The sequence below is a fragment of the Neofelis nebulosa genome, chromosome 8 (assembly GCF_028018385.1).
Source record: "Neofelis nebulosa isolate mNeoNeb1 chromosome 8, mNeoNeb1.pri, whole genome shotgun sequence".
Classification (NCBI taxonomy): Eukaryota; Metazoa; Chordata; class Mammalia; order Carnivora; family Felidae; genus Neofelis; species Neofelis nebulosa.
In genome coordinates this window covers 138,295,986-138,314,999 of record NC_080789.1, presented here as the reverse complement: position 1 = coordinate 138,314,999, position 19,014 = coordinate 138,295,986, and the positions used below count along the sequence as shown (strand labels likewise).

The following is a 19,014-nucleotide window of genomic DNA, read 5'->3' as shown; positions in this document are numbered from 1 at the left end:
ATGATACTTGCATTGCATCTTCATTGAGAAAAATAAGTAGCATTTGGGAGTCGTAACGCTCTTTTAAGTCTTATAAAAACTATTTCTGAAAAGTGCTGATACACATAAAATTTCAAATCTGCGGTCCCTTTCACCACGACTATGGATACCAAATTAAAAATCTCAGGTACAGATGGTGACTGGTGGGAAGTCAGTCTGCAGTAGCCTAAATGAAAGGTGAGGGGTGTTTGAATCTGATAGCTGGCAGTGAGATTGGAAAACAAGAAATCCTGAGTGTGGATTACACTTTGAAGAAATAGGGAGGCACCAGTTTGTGCAGGAGACTCTTCAGGGATAAACTTGTTATCCTTGGGTAGTAGGTAGAGGGAGAAGTGGAAGAGACAGGAGAAGAGAGATGATTAGCCAACGAGGCAGAAAAGGATGGAATTCAAATTAAGGGTAAAGAATTTCACCTGGCTAAAAGCAACGGGTGGTATACTTTTAGGTAAGTTTGGGGAATGGGGTAGGTTGTGAGCAGGAATTTGAGATCCTTCCCAGCAGGCTTCCATTTTTCCGTGTGAGGGTGGGAATGAGGTCTGAGTAAAGGATGATGGCACAGGCAGCATGAGGATAGGAATGAAGTTAGCGGAGCCTTGGAGAAAAACCAGGGAGTGAAGTAACTAATCCAAATTCCATTTTCCAGAAAGGGTGTAAGACATTTCCAAGAATACATAAAATATGACAGCAAGAAACAACTATTTAAGCTGACATCAGATCCAGAAATCATAAGGAAGAAGACTGATGTATAAGCCTATGTAAATATAAAACTTTCTGTAGGTAAGGTCACTCTACAGTAATTTGAAAAACAACATACAAGAAAAGTGAAAGTATTACTGGGTTTTTTAAAAACAGTGTTCACATACCATACAATTTTACCCATTTAAAGTGTGCAGTGTTTTTCTATGTATTCAGATATGTGTAACCATCACCATAGTCCATTTTAGAACATTTTATTTTAATATCGAAAAGAAACCCCATCTCCTTCCGTTATTATTCCCCTCCCCCAAACTCCTCCCCACTCTATCCCAGGCTCTGATCCACTTTCTGTCTCTGTATTGCCCTGTTTTGGACATTTCATATGAACAGAATGATGTGGCCATTTTTGGTGGCCCATCCTTTGCCCGTTTTTTAATTGGGTTATTTGTCCTTTTTTTCATTATTGAGTTTTAAGAGTTCTTTACTCTAGGCTCAAGTCCTTTATCAGATATATGATTTGTAAATATTTTCTCTTATTCTGGGGGTTGTCTGTTCAGTTTCCTGATGTCCTTTGAAGAACGGAAGTTTTTAATTTTGATCAAGTCCAATTTATCTATATTTGTTGCTTTTTCTTTTGGCATCACATCTAAGATTCCTTTGCTGAATTTGAGGTTGTGAAGGTTTACCCCTATGTTTTCTAGTTTAAGCTCTGATACTTAGGTCTTTGATTTGTGAGAGTTACTTTTTATATATGGTGTAAAGTAAGGGTACTATTTCTTTTTCCTGTGGCTGTCTGGTTGTCCCAGCCTCATTTGTTGAAAAAACTGTCCTTTCCCCATCACATGGGCTTGGCACCTTATGAAAAACCAGTTGACCGTAGGTGTCTTAGTTTATTTTCCGACTTTCAATTTTATTCCCTTGATGTGTGCGTATATCCTTCTGCCAGCACCACAGCTTATTGATTATCACTACTTTATGGTAAGTTTTGAAATCAAGACATACGAGTCCTACTTTGTTCTTCCTTTTTCATGATTGTTTCAGCTATTCTGGGTCTCTTGTAACTCCATATGAGTTTTAGGACAAGCTTGTCAATTTTTGCAAAGAAGTCAGCTGAGATTCTGATAGGGATTACATTGAATCTGTAGATCAGTTTTGGGGGGTATTGCCATTTTAGCAATGTTCAGTGTTCCAGTCTATGAACAAGCAATGTTTTCCCAACTATTTAGATCTTTAACTTCTTTCTGCAGTATTTTATAATTTTCAGAGTATAACTTTTGTACTACTTGCTTAATTTATTTGTAAATATATTTTCTTTTGGATGCTATTGTAAATGGAATTTGTTTCTTAATTTCAAGACTATAAAAGTACACTTGATTTTTGTAGGTAGATTTTGTATCCTGCACTGTTCCTGCACACATTCTGAAAGTTTCTTGGTGAATTCTTTAGGATTTTCTACATACAAGGTTATGTCATCAGCGAATATAAATAGTTATATTTCTTTTTTTCCAACCTGGATACCTTAATTCTTTCTCTTTCCTAATGGCTCTCACTGTAACCTCCAGTACACTGTTGAGCAGGATCACTGAGACTGGAAAAATCCTTATCTAGTTGCTGATCTCAGGGGCAAAGCATGCAGTCTTTCACCTTTAACTAAAATATTAGCTGTGGGGTTTTGTAGATGCCCTTTATCAGACTGAGGAAGTTCCCTTCTACTCCTAGTTTTTTAAGTGATTTCATCTTGAAAGGGTTTTAGATCTTTGTCAAATGTTCTCTCTCTCTCCCCAACCCCCACTTTGGTCTATTTTTTAATGTATTGATGTGATGTGTTACATTAATTTTTAGGTGTTAAAACAACTTTGCCTTCCTGGTATAAATCCTATTTGGTCATGGTGTATAATTTTATACTGTTGGATTCAGTACTGTTTTATTGGTTTGCTAATATTTTATTGAGGATTTTTACGTCTATATTCACAAGAGATATTGGTCTGTAGTTTTCTTCTGGTGTCTTTGTCTGGTTTTGGTATCAGGTAATACTGGTCTCATGAGTTGGATGGTGTTCCCTGCTCTTTTTGGAAAAAAACCCTGCAGTTTTTTGGAAAAGCTAGTGAAAAATTGGTATTAATTCTTTAAATGTTTGGTAGGATCCAGGGATAAAGCCATCCGGACCTGGACTTTTCTTTGCAGATTTTTTATTTTTTATTTTTTTAATTGCTAATTCAGTCTCTTCCCGTGTTCTAGATGTACTTCTTCTTAAGTCACTTTCAGTAATTTGTGTCTTTTAAGAATTTGCTCATTTCATTTACACTATTTAATTTGTTGGCATACAGTTATTCATGATATTCTTTTATAGTCCTTTTTATTTTTGTAAGATAAGTGGTAATGCCTCCTCTTTTATTTCCATTTCTAGTAATTTGAGTCTTCTTATTGTCTTGGTCTGTCTACCTAGAGATTTGTCCATTTTGTTGATCTTTCCAAAGGACCAGCTTTTGGCTTCATTGATTTTTTTTCTACTGTTTTTCTCTTCTCTGTGTCATTAATTTCTACTTTAACCTTTATTATTTCTGTCCTTTTGTTTGCTTTAGGTTTATTCTGCCCCTCTTTATCCAGTGTCTTAAGATGGAAAATTATTTATTTGACACTTTTTCTTAATATAGATATTTATAACTATAAATTCCCCCCTAAGCACTACTTTAATTGGATCCTATAAGTTTTGATATTTTGTGTCTGCATTATTATTAATATGGAATTATTTTGTGATTTCCCATTGCTTTCTTCTTTGACCCATTGATTATTTATGAGTGCATTGTTTAATTTCCACATATTTGTTAGTTTCCCAATTTTTTTCCTGCTGTTGATTGCCAATTTTGTGGTTGAGGACATATTTTTATTATTTATGTCCTTTTAAATATATTTTTATTTTATGCCCTAGAATATAGTCTTTCAAGGAGAATGCTTTTCATGTGGATTTGAAAATGTATATTCTTTTGGCTGTAGTGTCTAGAGATGGCAGTTAGATCTAGTTGGTTTATAGAGTTGTTCAAGTTTTAATTTCCTTGTTGATCTTCTAGTTATTCTGCCATTATTGAAGATGAGGTATTGAAGCTGCTGTTGTTGAATTGTCTGTTTTTCCCTTCTTTTCGGTCAGTTTTTGCTATCTGTATTTTATTTTGTTATTAGGTGCATATATATTTGTAATGTTATACTTCCCTGATGGATCGATCCTTTCATCATTATAAAATGGCTCCCTTACCTTTGGTAACTGTTTTTTTGTTTTGTTTTAGATTCTATTTTGTGTGATATTAATATAACCAGCCTAGCTTGTGGTTTGCTGTTCGCATAGTTTCTTTTTACTTTCAAGCTATTTGTATCTTTAAAGCTAAAGTATGTCTCCTATGGATGGTACAGTTGATCCTTGAACAATGTGGTTTTGAGCTGCATGGGTCCACTTATAAGTGGATTTTTTACAGTATTGTAAATCTGTTTTCTTTTCCTTATGATTTTCTTAATATTTTCTTTTCCCAAGCTTATTTTATAGTAAGAATACAGTATATACTCCATATAACATACAAAATATGTGCTGACCTACTATTTATGTTATACTTAAGGCTTCTGGTAAACAAAACGCTATTAGTAAAGTTTTGCAGGAGTCAAAAGTTATACATGGATTTTTGACCACATGGGGGGTGGTTCGTGATGTGCTCCTAACCCCCACATTGTTCAAGAGTCAATGGTATATAGTTGGATTATATTTATTTCTTTTAAATCCAGGCTAACAATCTCTGTCTTACCATTGGGAGATTTACTCCACTCACATTTAATGTTCTCTATTAATATAGTTTGATTTATGCCTGCTATTTTGCATTTTGTTTTATGTCTGACCTTGGTTTCTCTATTTGGCCTTTATTGCTTTCTTTTGCATTAAGTGAATGTTTTCTAATTAATGGGATTTTAATTTATTTACTGATTTTTTTTTTTCATTTAGACTGATTTTATTTGTGCTCTTTGTCTTTTTGGGTAGATTCAAATGACCATCTAGACTCACTTGCTTTTAGCCTGAATACTTCCTTTTAGTATGTAAGACAGGTCTACAGACAACAAGTTTTCTCAGTTTTTGTTTATCTAGATAATGTCTTAATTTCACCTTCATATTTGAAAGCTAGTTTTGATAGAATTGGGATTCTTTGTTGATAGTCTTTCTCTTTGAGCACTTTGAATATGATGTCTCACTGCTTTCTGGTTTATGGTTTCTGCTGATAGGTCAGCCATTAATCTTGCTGGGATTCCCTTGTAAGTAGCAAGTCATTTTTCTCTTGCTCCTTTCAAGATTTTCTCCTTTGTTTGACCATTTTTATTGTGATTTTATCTGTGGGTCTCTTTGAATGTATCTTCCTTGGAGTTCACTGCGTTTTCTGGATGTGTAGGTTATTGTTTTTCAGTAAATTTGAGAAGTTTTCAGTCATTTCTTCAAATATTTTTTCTGCTCCTTTCTCTCCTCCTGGTACTCCCATTACATGTATGTTGGACAAGAAATTTAGCAGATACAACAAAATTTTATTTTTTATTTATTTATTTTTTCAATATATTAAATTTATTGTCAAATTGGTTTCCATACAACACCCAGTGCTCATCCCAAAAGGTGCCCTCCTCAATACCCATCACCCACCCTCCCCTCCCTCCCACCCCCCGTCAACCCTCAGTTTGTTCTCAGTTTTTAACAGTCTCTTATGCTTTGGCTCTCTTCCACTCTAACCTCTTTTTTTTTTTTTTTTTTTTCCTTCCTCTCCCCCATGGGTTTCTGTTAAGTTTCTCAGGATCCACATAAGAGTGAAAACATATGGTATCTGTCTTTCTCTGTATGGCTTATTTCACTTAGCATCACACTGTCCAGTTCCATCCACGTTGCTACAAAGGGCCATATTTCGTTCTTTCTCATTGCCATGTAGTACTCCATTGTGTATATAAACCACAATTTCTTTATCCATTCATCAGTTGATGGACGTTTAGGCTCTTTCCACAATTTGGCTATTGTTGAGAGTGCTGCTATAAACATTGGGGTACAAGTCCCCCTATGCATCGGTACTCCTGTATCCCTTGGGTAAATTCCTAGCAGTGCTATTGCTGGGTCATAGGGTAGATCTATTTTTAATTTTCTGAGGAACCTCCACACTGTTTTCCAGAGTGGCTGCACCAGTTTGCATTCCCACCAACAGTGCAAGAGGGTTCCTGTTTCTCCACATCCTCTCCAGCGTCTGTAGTTTCCTGATTTGTTCATTTTGGCCACTCTGACCAGTGTGAGGTGATATCTGAGTGTGGTTTTGATTTGTATTTCCCTGATGAGGAGCGACGTTGAGCATCTTTTCATGTGCCTGTTGGCCATCCGGATGTCTTCTTTAGAGAAGTGTCTATTCATGTTTTCTGCCCATTTCTTCACTGGGTTATTTGTTTTTCGGGTGTGGAGTTTGGTGAGCTCTTTATAGATTTTGGATACTAGCCCTTTGTCCGATATGTCATTTGCAAATATCTTTTCCCATTCCGTTGGTTGCCTTTTAGTTTTGTTGGTTGTTTCCTTTGCTGTGCAGAAGCTTTTTATCTTCATAAGTTCCCAGTAATTCATTTTTGCTTTTAATTCCCTTGCCTTTGGGGATGTGTCGAGTAAGAGATTGCTACGGCTGAGGTCAGAGAGGTCTTTTCCTGCTTTCTCCTCTAGGGTTTTGATGGTTTCTTGTCTCACATTCAGGTCCTTTATCCATTTTGAGTTTATTTTTGTGAATGGTGTCAGAAAGTGGTCTAGTTTCATTCTTCTGCATGTTGCTGTCCAGTTCTCCCAGCACCATTTGTTAAAGAGACTGTCTTTTTTCCATCGGATGTTCTTTCCTGCTTTGTCAAAGATTAGTTGGCCATACGTTTGTGAGTCTAGTTCTGGGGTTTCTATTCTATTCCATTGGTCTATGTGTCTGTTTTTGTGCCAAACAAAATTTTAATAGTGCATATATTTAAACCGAGAATTATACATATAGGAATTTATCTTAAAGTTATTGTACCGTATATGTGGGTATATGTGTAAAAAAGTACGTCACAATGCATCTTTATGGTAAAAAATTGAGAAAAAACAGTGATAGGAAATTAAATACATTATGATACTTTTACACAGTGAAATATCATTAACTATAATCGTTTTAAGTCTTTTTCCATAATTCAGACAGAGTTTTATGTGTTATCTCATATAAGATACATGTTTCTTTTTCGGGTCTGCATTTCCTTTCTGTACGTGTGCAGGTTTTTTCTAGCGCAGCCATTCTCATTCTTGTGGCATTAGGACTTCTGTACTTTCTTTAAAATTATTGAGGATACCAGAGAGCTTTTGTTGATGTGGATTATATTTATTAAAAATTATTACTTTGTTAAATGTTTTAAAACAGACCCATTATGTTTGCATAAACAACATATTTTTTAAAGGAAAGAGTTTCAAAAACAATATTAGTGAGAAGTGTCGAATTTTTTTCATAAGTTTCATAAATTTCTAGTATCAAGCTTAACAACAGAGCAGGATTCTTATATGTACTGCTTGCAATATATAAAGATGAAGTATATAGAGAATGAAGTATATGAGTATATAAAGAAAATCTGCCCTGACACAGGTTTTTAGTTCAAAAATGCACGAGTCCTTTAATAGCCTTTTCAGACAATTATGGGTATTCTTTGGTAATACACCAAAACTTGACAAGTGGCAGTGTCTTAATGTTTGGCTGCAGTTTGAATCTGAAATTGTATCAATGAACTTTTCATTCTGTTATATTAAAATCCACAGTCTTTTAGATCTGTTTTACTCAGCCATGATTTTGAGACATTATGTGTTTGTCGTTTGGAAAATACTGGTGTACTGAGTTAAGCAGATCTTCCAAAGGTTGATACATACTGACATATTGTCACATGCTATCAAAAAATCATAGTCATTTATATAATCACTGGTCTCACCTGAAAAGCTTTTAAGGGTTGAGATGTCATGTTCACAACAATGGATACAGTTTTCAAAAATTCTAATTTTCATTTGAAAGCACAACTTTTTATCATTGGCAGCAATACTTCATTGTAGAGTTAATGCCTGCAAAATACCCAAGTCCAAATGATGGTAGTTTATCTGTTAGTGGGTCCCTCAAGTAAAAATATTGCTCTCTGAAAATGAATAGCTAATTCAATTCACAAATCCATTAATTACACTACTGCTTTTCCTCAAGACAACATCATTACACTGCCTATGTTCTCTTATTCAGAAAGGATCTTCCTCTGGCAATTTTTATCTTCAGATTGTTATATTGTACCTATTTACATTTCATAATTAATTGTTGTTTTTTTTGAAGTGGATGTGTTTTGTCTCTGGCTGCTTTTCAGAGTAGAGAAGAGCAGATATAACCCAGTGTATAAATGGAAGGTTTGGAATTAGTTAATACAGCTTATACATTGTAACAAAAGAGAAGAAAAAGTTTATGGTATGTTGGTAAATTGGACAGTGTAAGTGTGCAGGATATAATATTATACGATGCAGAGTCAGAGTCGTAAGCTGAAAGTGAGATGGGGGTGGGGAGGGAGTATTGGAAGAGTGAAGAGGGAAAGGTTTGAAGTAGTTCTTTCCAAGAGGAGGAGAGGAAGTGACAAGGGAAATGTAATTGCTGGGCAGAGTAAAGACCTACACGAAATGTGTGGTCAGCAATTTAAAGTGAAACTCGTCACCACGGGTTGGGGGTGGGGGTGAGTGTGCATGTGCGTGTGCGTGTGTTGGCACACATGTACACATGGGTGAACACTGCTGTTGACAGGACCCACCTTTAATCAGCCCATGGGCCTGGAGCTCATTTCCAGCCACACCTATTGCTAATTATTAATGGTAGCCCACCAACCAAGAAACAGGTAGATTAGAGGATGCCCTGGGCAATAGAAATGGCTAGGATGCACAGAACTAGGAGAAATGGATGGCTACTGGTTTTAAGTCTGTGCCACGTTAAATAAAGGATTATGAAGATGATTTGCCCCTGCTAAATAGTACTTCTGGGGGAACATATCATATGTGTGATGACTGCTATAGGCCATGGCAGGGGAGAGATGATTAGGAGGAAGAAAGAGTAGAAACAGCTGGAATCCAGTAGGGTGTAAGCTTCTGTGTAGGTTTTACAGCGGGCCTCTCAAATCCTTCCTCCCCTTACATCCTCTCTTTGCTCTGGGTAGTAGGAAAGGGGTCTTGTCCACAGACAGCCCTGGGCCCTGCCATAGGATTCAGAGCTTGGAAGACGGCCTGCTTTCTTGATCTAGTTTCCCTGACGCTGAGTCTGTTCTGGCTTCACCTTTGATTCAGTTCATCGTTTCCTCTGGGAATGTACATTCTTTTAGACTGAGGCCCACAACCAAATAAAATTTTAGTTTTTAAAGAGTTTAGGCTTTATAGTAAGGCTTTTTCCTGGGTTCAGACTCCGGCTCTTGAGAATTTAATCTCTTTAAATCTTACTTCATAGTATCTGTCTCATAAGGTTGTGAAAATCATATGACATAATTCATGTCAAGCATTAGAACGTACCTAGACCTAGCAAATATTCCAAGAATATTAGGTATCATTGTTTGTATTTTTTGCAGGAAACACCAGAACTATCACTTATTTACTGTGTATCAAAGAGTATTTAGCAGTTAGCTCTGTTGTCAGCTCTTGTAGAGGCGGTTTTTCACGGCGTGGTCGAGCTGGACTAGCTGGGTGTAAATCCTGGTTCTGCCGCTGACCACTTTGAGGCCTTGGCCCGCTTCATCGATACATGCCGTCAGCCTCTTCATCTGTAAAGTGGAAGTAGAAATAGGACCTGCCTTACAGAGTTGCTCTAAGGATTGAGTCAATGCACAGAACTCATATAAACTTCTATGTTTATATGTACATAATAAGCATTCAGGAAATTTCCTGCTGCTGTTATCAAAACAAACAAGCGAACAAACAAAACTGACTCCCATTTTAGTACTGAAAGAGAGAGCCTTAGCGTTTAGCACAACTTCTTTTATACATGAGACATGTGAAGCTCTGAAATTTCGCAGCTAGATACTGGTTTGTCCTGTATTTGCTAACTCCTAATTTAATGTTGTTTGCCACGCTTCCTCCACAGAATATCTCTAAAGAGACGTAGTAGTAACATCAACCAACAAAATAATTACTATCACTCATGTAACCATGTTTAAGGAGCTCTTCTTTGCAAATACTACAATTATTGGATATAAATAACATTTAAATAATCCTATTGCTGCTCTTTGGGGCCTTGGGAGAATCTACTGAACACTGTACATCACTTGTATGGCAGGAATGTAAATCCATATGATCCTTTTAAGGATTTTATAACATTTTCCTTTTAACAGATGTGAAGTCATGCTCTCCATTGGTAGAAAGATAACACCATGCCTATGATCTACCAGTAGTGATGGGACTTACTCTTTAAATTGTGTTTGTCCAGTAAAATTGATGAATTTGCAGAATGATATCCAGGGCCAAAGGTACAGTCTTAAGCCAGGCCAGCCATTGTACAAACTCAGATCTAAGGATTCCTGCTCCCTTTAAGGAGATTTAACTTTTTGGATAGACTGTTTTTCCAAACATGTTTTAAACTAAATTAGGACATATAAACAAGTAGTTGAGCCAGTTCTTTATAATCTAGGATTGTCATTATTACTGTTTATGTAGTTGCTAAAAATAAAAGGATACCCACAATAGCTCCTAAGGCTATTTGCTCCCACATCAAATGACCACTTTTTTTCTTAAAAAATTTTTTACATTTATTTTTAAGAGGCAGAGAGAGACAGAGTGTGAGCAGGGGAGGGGCAGAGAGAGAGGGAGACACAGAATCTGAAGCAGGCTCCAGGCTCCGCGCTGTCAGCACAGAGCCTGACGTGGGGCTGGAACCCAGGAACTGTGAGATCATGACCTGAGCTGAAGTTGGACGCTTAACTGACTGAGCCACCCAAGTGCCCCTGTGTTTAACTTTTTAAGAAATTGCCAAACTGTTTTCCAAAGTCCTAGATTTCTAAATATGTATGCTTTTAGAGATTGTTCTCTTCCCTCACCGTTACTTGCCGCTGTTATCCCCTGTGCCCTCTCCCCTGAATTCCCTGCTGGGGCAAGGCAACCTGATAAGGATATTGGAATTGAATCTTATAAAGACACTATGTGATAGTTTGAGTATTGGTGTAGGACGTTTTGATACCTGAAATGTGTGTGTGCTGGCTTCTAGATGCTCAGTGTTGTTCTAGACTAGAGAGGATCCAAGGTGTATCTATTATTTGGGGCTCAACAGATAACAAAGTTGAGAAAACCCCAGTAGGGTAAGGGATATAGTCTACTTAAGTTTCAGCTCCTGCAGCACCTTTATGAAGCGAAAGAGATCATTTCCTAATAGCGAAGATGCTAAGCAGTCCAAACAGTCCAGTACATCAGATCATTGACCCAAATAAATGAATTGTTTTAATAATATCTGTCATTATGTCTTGCCCAATATGCCAAGAAATTGAGAACCTGAGTAGTTCAGCATCCCAAACATCAACAAATGTTAACTACAGAGAATAGTTTTCATCATTCTTTCTACATCCATGGTACCCTTGGCATTCATTAATAGATTCAAATTTTAAATTTCAGGAGTTTGTAAGTAGTCTGTAACTAGGCTGAGTCATTTACCGACGTTGCACTGCTGTGTGTGGGACCAGTGTCCTTCAGAACTGCTGCATTCTTTTCTTGTTTTACCACATGGGGGCTAATTTTCCGTAGCAGCTTTGGGGGCATCACAGTTTTCAGTCATACTTTTTCATATTTTAGGTGCCCCAGGCCTCAAGTCTTCTTATTGCTAATGTCAGTGACCTAGTCGGCTATATTCCTATCTTTAGTCCTTCTATTTTGCTAGCTTTTTAAAAACATTACTTTGCTAACTCATTTTGGTTGTTTTTCACTGTAAACCCCTAAATATCTACCTTATTATAAACCAGTATCTTTACATTTTTGTGGTTTTCCCCTTTAATTGGAAGAATTATCTCACTCACGTTGTCCGGTACATTTTATGAAAATGTTCATTGAGCTACCTTTCCACTACTTATAATTCAACTTAGCTCTTAATTACGTGCCATGATAGAGGAGGGCAATGAAACAAATCATAATCTTTGAAAACATAATTTGGTTTAAGAGTGAATTAACGAACTTTTTCTCTTTTTGAACATCAACTTTATAATTGTAGTTATGTTTTGTTTAGACCAAAACTAGTTCAGTGCAAAAATAATTCACATTGTTCACAACCACACCAAAAGGTAGGAAAGGAAGTACGGATGTTAGAGGCCAAGGAATAATCCCAATGGGATTAATAGAAAACATGGTTTAATACACCAAGCTTGTTCCTTCATGTTTATTTTATGTTTTAAGCATTGTTTGGATGTGTAGAAAAGGGATCGGACACAAATTACTAAGAAGATGGAGTTCTTATTTCAGCTGTTAGTACCTTTTCAAATGGACTGTACTTAGTATTTTCTGAAAAGGCCACTTATAACCTTTTTGCTTCATGAAATCAAACATTTTTTCCCACAAGGATCTAAAATAGCTATTACATTTGGAGTCTGACCCCTGTGAAAGATGACTGCATGTCTTTCCAAGATTTTTAAAAGTTGGCACTGGCTTACATGATTTCTGGGCACAGTTTGTTTATTGGGTTCTTTTTTTCCATGAGTATTGAAAACAAATAGGTGCTTGTTATTGACTTGGGAAAAAATAGCATTACTGTAAAACTGATTACAGCTTGTACTGGAAAGAATCTTGCCATCTGATTGGAAGAAGTATTTTTCCAGTTGACCTATTTAAAATTCCTAAGAGCTATTTTTCTTTCCAGCTTTCAAACATCAAATTCATTCTGGGGTCAGTTTGGTTGATTCTAGAGAAATGAGTAACTTTGGTTTTGTGCTCTCCTCAACACTTGTCTTAAGGAAGTACTTACTGAATATTTTAAGTGCCACCATGATTACTACTTTGTAATGAATATTTGCATTCGATTAAAAATAATCTTCTGAGAAATCCTGATTGCTGCTTCTCAGCACAGTTCCCACTGATGATCTTAAGAACCACGTAGTATCTGACAGAACTGAGAGCAGTGTTTTTAGAAAGTGTGATCAATGGATACATACGGTATGAAGGTCCCGTTTTTCCCTATGAAACCTTATAAAACCTTATAAACCCGTACAACTTGTTTAGTCGTATGAATTATAATTATTTCAGATGTCAGTTGGTTTAACCTAAATACGGTACCTCTTCTAGTGGTTTATCAAGAATCATACCATTGTCTTCATTGTTACTTTTTGTCCTTTGCAGTGACAAGGAAAACTAGTTCTTAAGTTATCTAGCTCCTCTAAAGAGGCTGTCAGAAAAAAAAAAAAAAAAACAGCTTTAAGAGTAATAAAAGGCTTACTGTGTTTTAATCTTTCACAAATAATTTTTTAGGAAATATTTGCTTTAAATGCCTTAAGATCTTTCAGCATCTATTTCTTTTTTTTTTTTTTAATTTTTTTTTCAACGTTTTTTATTTATTTTTGGGACAGAGAGAGACAGAGCATGAACGGGGGAGGGGCAGAGAGAGAGGGAGACACAGAATCGGAAACAGGCTCCAGGCTCCGAGCCATCGGCCCAGAGCCTGACGCGGGGCTCGAACTCACGGACCGCGAGATCGTGACCGGTCAGCATCTATTTCTAATTATTGTTAGTGGAATTGTATTTTCCCAATGTCAGCAACCTTGGTAGACACTGAACTGAACCGGCACAGGGAGGAAAAGGAACAGTCTACCGGTTTCGTCATTGAACCCTCTTTCTAGTCTGCTTCTAACTTCGCTGCTGTTGCGTTAGCCCCTTACCATCTATTGGAAGCAATAGTGAGCTTCCTCCTAACTGGTCTTTCTGACCAGTCTTGCGTTCTTCCAGTTCATCCTTCTTGTTACTTAGAATTCCATAGCTGACAGCTGCCACCTTACGTATTCAAGAGCAAGTCCATTCTCTTTAAGGGTTGCTCTGGAAGGCCCTTCCTTATTTCTTTTGATACGCAAAGATAAGGAACTGTTGTACCTACAGTTTCTCGAATATGATTCGTTTCACTCCCCCTTAACGTGTGCTGTTCCCTTTGCCCAAAAAAGCCGCAAAAACCTCTTGTGTGCTTTGCTAATTGCTGTTTCTCAGATTCAGCTTCAGTATTACTCAAGTGTTGATTCTTCTGCGAAGCCTTTTTGGTATCCTCTTTCTCCCTGTAGCCATTTTCCCTTGTGTTCCTTGTCAAAATACAAACAAACTTCTGCTTTATATTTAGCTTAGAAAACTACCAAAGCCCTCGTATTTGATTTAAGCTTGCAAATTCTTGTGGGTGTAGTAGCCATCTGTGGTATTTCTGTAACTTATAGTGAACAAAGACCGTGAGGATCAAGGGTGAGAAGTGGAACGAATATACAAATGGAGGATGGCCTTAGAATCCAGAAAGCCGAGCAATAACTTTGTGACAGTCAACCCGCAGTGGCCAGGCTTCATCAGTAACTGTCAGATTCCCTAATTTTTCTCCTTGCTTCCAACTTTGAACCAATCAGAACAAGCCCAATGTGCATTCCCAGGCAATCGCAGAGGAAGCGCACTCACCTCAGCTTGCGGGCCCATAGCGTCCCTTCTGGGCACACCTGAAGCCTTCCCTTTTCTCCACCGTGAAGATTTCCCACTCTCGCCTGCCTTTGGGTCTGCCTTTGGGTCTGCCTTTGGGTCAGTGATGGTGGGGGGGACTCCCTTGCCTCTAGCAACCTCTAAATAATGACCCTTTGCTTTTCTCCTTTAATTTTCATTTATTTCGATATGAGGGAAAACCTATTTTATATTTATTTACATCTGAAGTGGTTAATGGTAAGTATAGTTTATAAACTGTATTTCCTGTGCGAGGTATGTTTTATGATTTTCTACACGTTTCACAAACATAGAGGTTTATATTTTATAATGGTTAAGACAGCTTTTATTATAAGGATTTTCTTAATTCCTTACATTGAATGGAAAAATAACACAGAAGAAAAATCTGTCACTTAATAGTAACAGACAAAATCCTAGTCAAATTTTAATCTTGCTTGAGATCTTTGTCTTGGATATAGTTATTCAGAGTTCTTCCCCCCCCCCCCCCCTTTGGTTAATTAAACCATAATTTTTCAAAAAATCAGTACATGGAAGAGATGTAAACAAATGCAAATTAATTGCATTTGGGTTTTATTTATTATGTTGAGCATCCTTTTATTCTTGTTCTTACGATATTAGGTGTGCATGTTGAATTTTATTAGGCAATTTTTGCATCATTTATTGCTTTTTATTTATCCTGTTAGTTTAATATGCTGTATAAGTAGATTTCTTACTACTGAATCATGTATATGTTTCTAAAATAACCCTGCTTGGTTTGGTGAATTATTTCTAATTTGTCTATTTTATCAAGGCCCTTTCACTTTATTATAAAGATTCTAAAAGTGACCAGAACTTACACCCCGATTTTTTTTTGCATTCTCTCATTTTTATTTTTACAATTGACTGATTAATAAAGCTGCTTTAAACAATTTTGAACCTATGAAAAAGGTAGCTTTTTATGTGTCTACTGCTTTATGTTACTGAAGTTACTCTCAATTTATTTATTGCCTGAATTTTCTTTTTACAGACATTCCCTTCGGAGAGGTAGCTCCTTCACATTTTTAACACCTGGCCCCCATTGGGACTTCACTTTGGTGAGTAGCAAACTAGGTTTTTTATTTTAAGACACTGATAGGATTAATTCTTAGGTTGTCTTTCAGTCTGGTGTACAGTTCACTTGTCTGTACTTATCTGAGTGTCTTGAGGTCTAGAGTTACTGTTACATCTTTGTATGTAAATGTAACTGTTACAAAGTTACATCTTTGGTGGCCTGATGTAATTCTTTTCTGCTAACAAGGTAAAAATTTATTTCAATTAAATACAAAATATAGGGGCGCCTGGGTGGCGCAGTCGGTTAAGCGTCCGACTTCAGCCAGGTCACAATCTCGCGGTTCGTGAGTTCGAGCCCCGCGTCAGGCTCTGGGCTGATGGCTCGGAGCCTGGAGCCTGTTTCCGATTCTGTGTCTCCCTCTCTCTCTGCCCTTGGCCCGTTCATGCTTTGTCTCTCTCTGTCCCAAAAATAAATAAAAAACGTTGAAAAAAAAAAAATTTAAATACAAAATATATCTTGAAAAGTACCAGATCTATTTATTTTTAGCCTTATGCAGTCCTTCCTCTTAGTCCTACCAGTGTGAAAATTAAGAGAATATATTATGAAACATGAAGTTGTTTTTATGTACATAGTCTTACAGCTTTTTTTCTTGGTTGAAAAGTATAAAAATGATTGCAGATAGTATATATGATGAATGAATTATTTTCTGTTATTAATCATCCTAGTATAGAGGGACTGTTTCATTATTTTTAGAATGAGATTTACAGAGGCATCTAACTGTGCAAACTCACACCAGAAAATTGATTTTTTATAATTAAAAATTCATTACCTTATAATTCTATATATGTTTCCTTATTTGGGGGAAATAGCAAAAATCATTCTGTTTCTAGTTTGCAAAGCTTTACTTGATCGTGTGCTGTTGGGTTCGGCAATACATATTCATTTGTATTCTGTTCTTTTGTATTTAATTTATATTTCTGTTGGGGACTTCTTTTAAGATTTCTGTACTCTTATACAAATTACATGTATTGTTTGTTGGTCAGTAAAGCATTCATAGCAAGAGTTTCCTGACTTTAATACAATTCTATATCGTCCCTGAAACTTTTTTCATCTTGGTTTCTTTCCCTTACGAGATGACAAGTCTAAACTCAAACAGAAAAACTTTAGTAGAGAAATATCTCCAAACTTGATTTTGCAAAAATCACAGTAAGACAGGAGAACAAGTGCTGTTCACATTAGAAAGGAGGAGACACAAGGATGTCATTACTTAGGGACAAGATGACTGTTTACGTAGAATATCCAAGAGAGACAGTAGGATGTCTTTACTTAGGGACACTATGACCGTCTACACAGAATATCCAAGAGAATATTAATAGCAGCTGTTAGAACTAATAAGAGTTCAAGCAAGATTACTGGCTATAAAATTTATAAAAAGAATTCAACAGAAGGTATATACACTTGCAATATTCAATTAAATGTAATTTATAAAGATGCTCATCGAAACAAAAACAGTTTTTAAAATTGAATAAATCTGTGAAAAGATCTGTGAGATTTTTATGGGAAAAATTGGAAAGCATTAGTAAAGAACATAGACACCAAATTAAATGGAGAGATAGTCCAGCAAGGAGAGGCTCAATAAGATTAAAATGTCAGGACACCTCATATTTATAAATTCAGTGCAGTTCTGATAGAAAACCCACTCGAGTGTTAGAGCTCTCGTTCTACAATTCAGGAAGAAAAAGCAAAGGCCCAGAACGGCCTGTGAAAGTCGGGGAATGTCTTACTTCGTGTGGGCTGTTAAGACTTCCTCCACGGGTACGGTGACTACGGGCACGGGACGTGGGTGCGGGTGTAGTCGGTAGACCTGCGGTGAGAAAGAGAGCCCGGGACGCGGCGTGCGGATGAGAGCTGACCGAGGAGCCGTGCTCACGGCCCGTGGTAGTGGGGGCGAGGCAGCTAGCTGTGCCACTTCATACCAGGTACCCACAAATTCCAGGTGGATGGAATATATGCATGTGAAAAGCTCAGCTTCAAAATATTTAAAAGAAAACACAGTAGAATGTTTTAAAATCTGTTAAATTTCTTTATACATATGCTAACACATGCATATGGTTTTATATAAATGCATAAGGACGGTCATGTATGAGAGTTTTCCCTCAGTACACTTCTTTTTGCCTGGCAGCTTCCTCTCCCCTGTCAGTCCTTCCACCCACGCACCTCCACTCTAAGCCGAGTCAGCAATACCTTATCAGTCCCTTTGTGTTGCTGATACAGTTATTTTTGTTTTAAAGTTTACTTATTCATTTTGAGAGATAGAGGGAGGGGCAGAGAGAGAGAAAGAATTTCAAGCAGGCTCCACGCTGTCAGCATAGAACCCGATGTGGGGCTCGAACCCACCAACTTTGAGATCATGACCTGAGCCGAAATTGAGAGTTGGACGCTCGAGCAGCTGAGCCACCCAGGAGCCCCCTTTTTTAAAATTTTTTTTTGCTCATACAATTATTTACAAACACACACAGCCTCACATACAAGATACACACATGCAGGATTTTTGCTTAGTTTGCTTTTCAAAATTAGGATCATATTCACAGTTTTTCTGGATCTTCTGGATATGACCTTAGGATCAATAAAGATTTCTTGTCCCTTCATTTTTTTCGTGTTTCCCAATCCTGATTTATGTATATTGTTCTCTCATGTCTTCTTCCATTTTCTTAATGTCTTTTAGCTAAATTTGGAATAGTATGTCATAGTTTTGCTCTGCTTTTTTGAGCATTTCCTTCTGAGGTGTTTTCATTCCCTGTAGGGATGTTATTCTTGCCCTTTTCTCTTTTTTCTTGGAGTTACTTTGTGTAGGATTTGACTCAGAGGATTTTCTCTTCCTTTTAATGTGGATTTAGTTTTTCTGAAAACTTTACAAAGAGGCTTGGTTCAGATAACTTTTCTGACTTCACAGAGCTCCCTTTCTTCTTGTTTTTGTGGTGCCTTCTGAGATTTCCAGGCTCTATCAATTTTCCCCACCTCCATCTGGACTTTATCTTTCCTTTGGCCTGTTGTCCCTTTCCTGCTCGATTTTGATTCCGTTCCCCCCAGTTTCTCCTTGGGGTGGAGCCAGGTCCTGGAAGGGAGCCCTGGCCGGTCAGTTTTGAGAATTCCAAGAGCTAGGCTGTGTCACTGGTGACCTGAAAAGTTGTTTTGAGGTGTGGGTGGGTGATGTGTTACTGAGGCGTTGTTCAATAGTGAGAGAAGACAGAAATCAAAGATTGTGCACAGTTTTGCCACTACAGGCACCAGCAGGCCGAGTGAGGACAACGACTAATAACTAGGAGCGTGTTGGTCTTAGCTTATAAATCCTGCTTCAGGCAACAAGTCTTCATTACTTTGGGCCGTGAGAAAAGGGTATTTTTTTCCTAGTGAAGACCCTCCTCCCTCTATAGGATAAATAATATGTGTTCCTTTTTTTAAAAAATTGGTGCCTTTGTGTTTAAAACATATTTTACTTTTTCTCTAACAAGTACAGACAGCCCTCGACTTACATAAGAGTTCTGTTCTGAAA

General features: G+C 37.1%; 1 protein-coding gene across 1 annotated transcript in view; it reads left to right on the top strand.

The window, feature by feature from the left end:
• Nucleotides 1-19,014, top strand: part of NET1 (neuroepithelial cell transforming 1) — a 61,486-nt gene that overhangs the window by 4,134 nt on the left and 38,338 nt on the right. Inside the window, exon 2 of the mRNA XM_058682005.1 lies at nucleotides 15,438-15,504. Within this exon, the coding sequence (XP_058537988.1) occupies nucleotides 15,438-15,504 (67 nt within the window). The remainder of the gene's footprint in view (nucleotides 1-15,437; nucleotides 15,505-19,014) is intronic.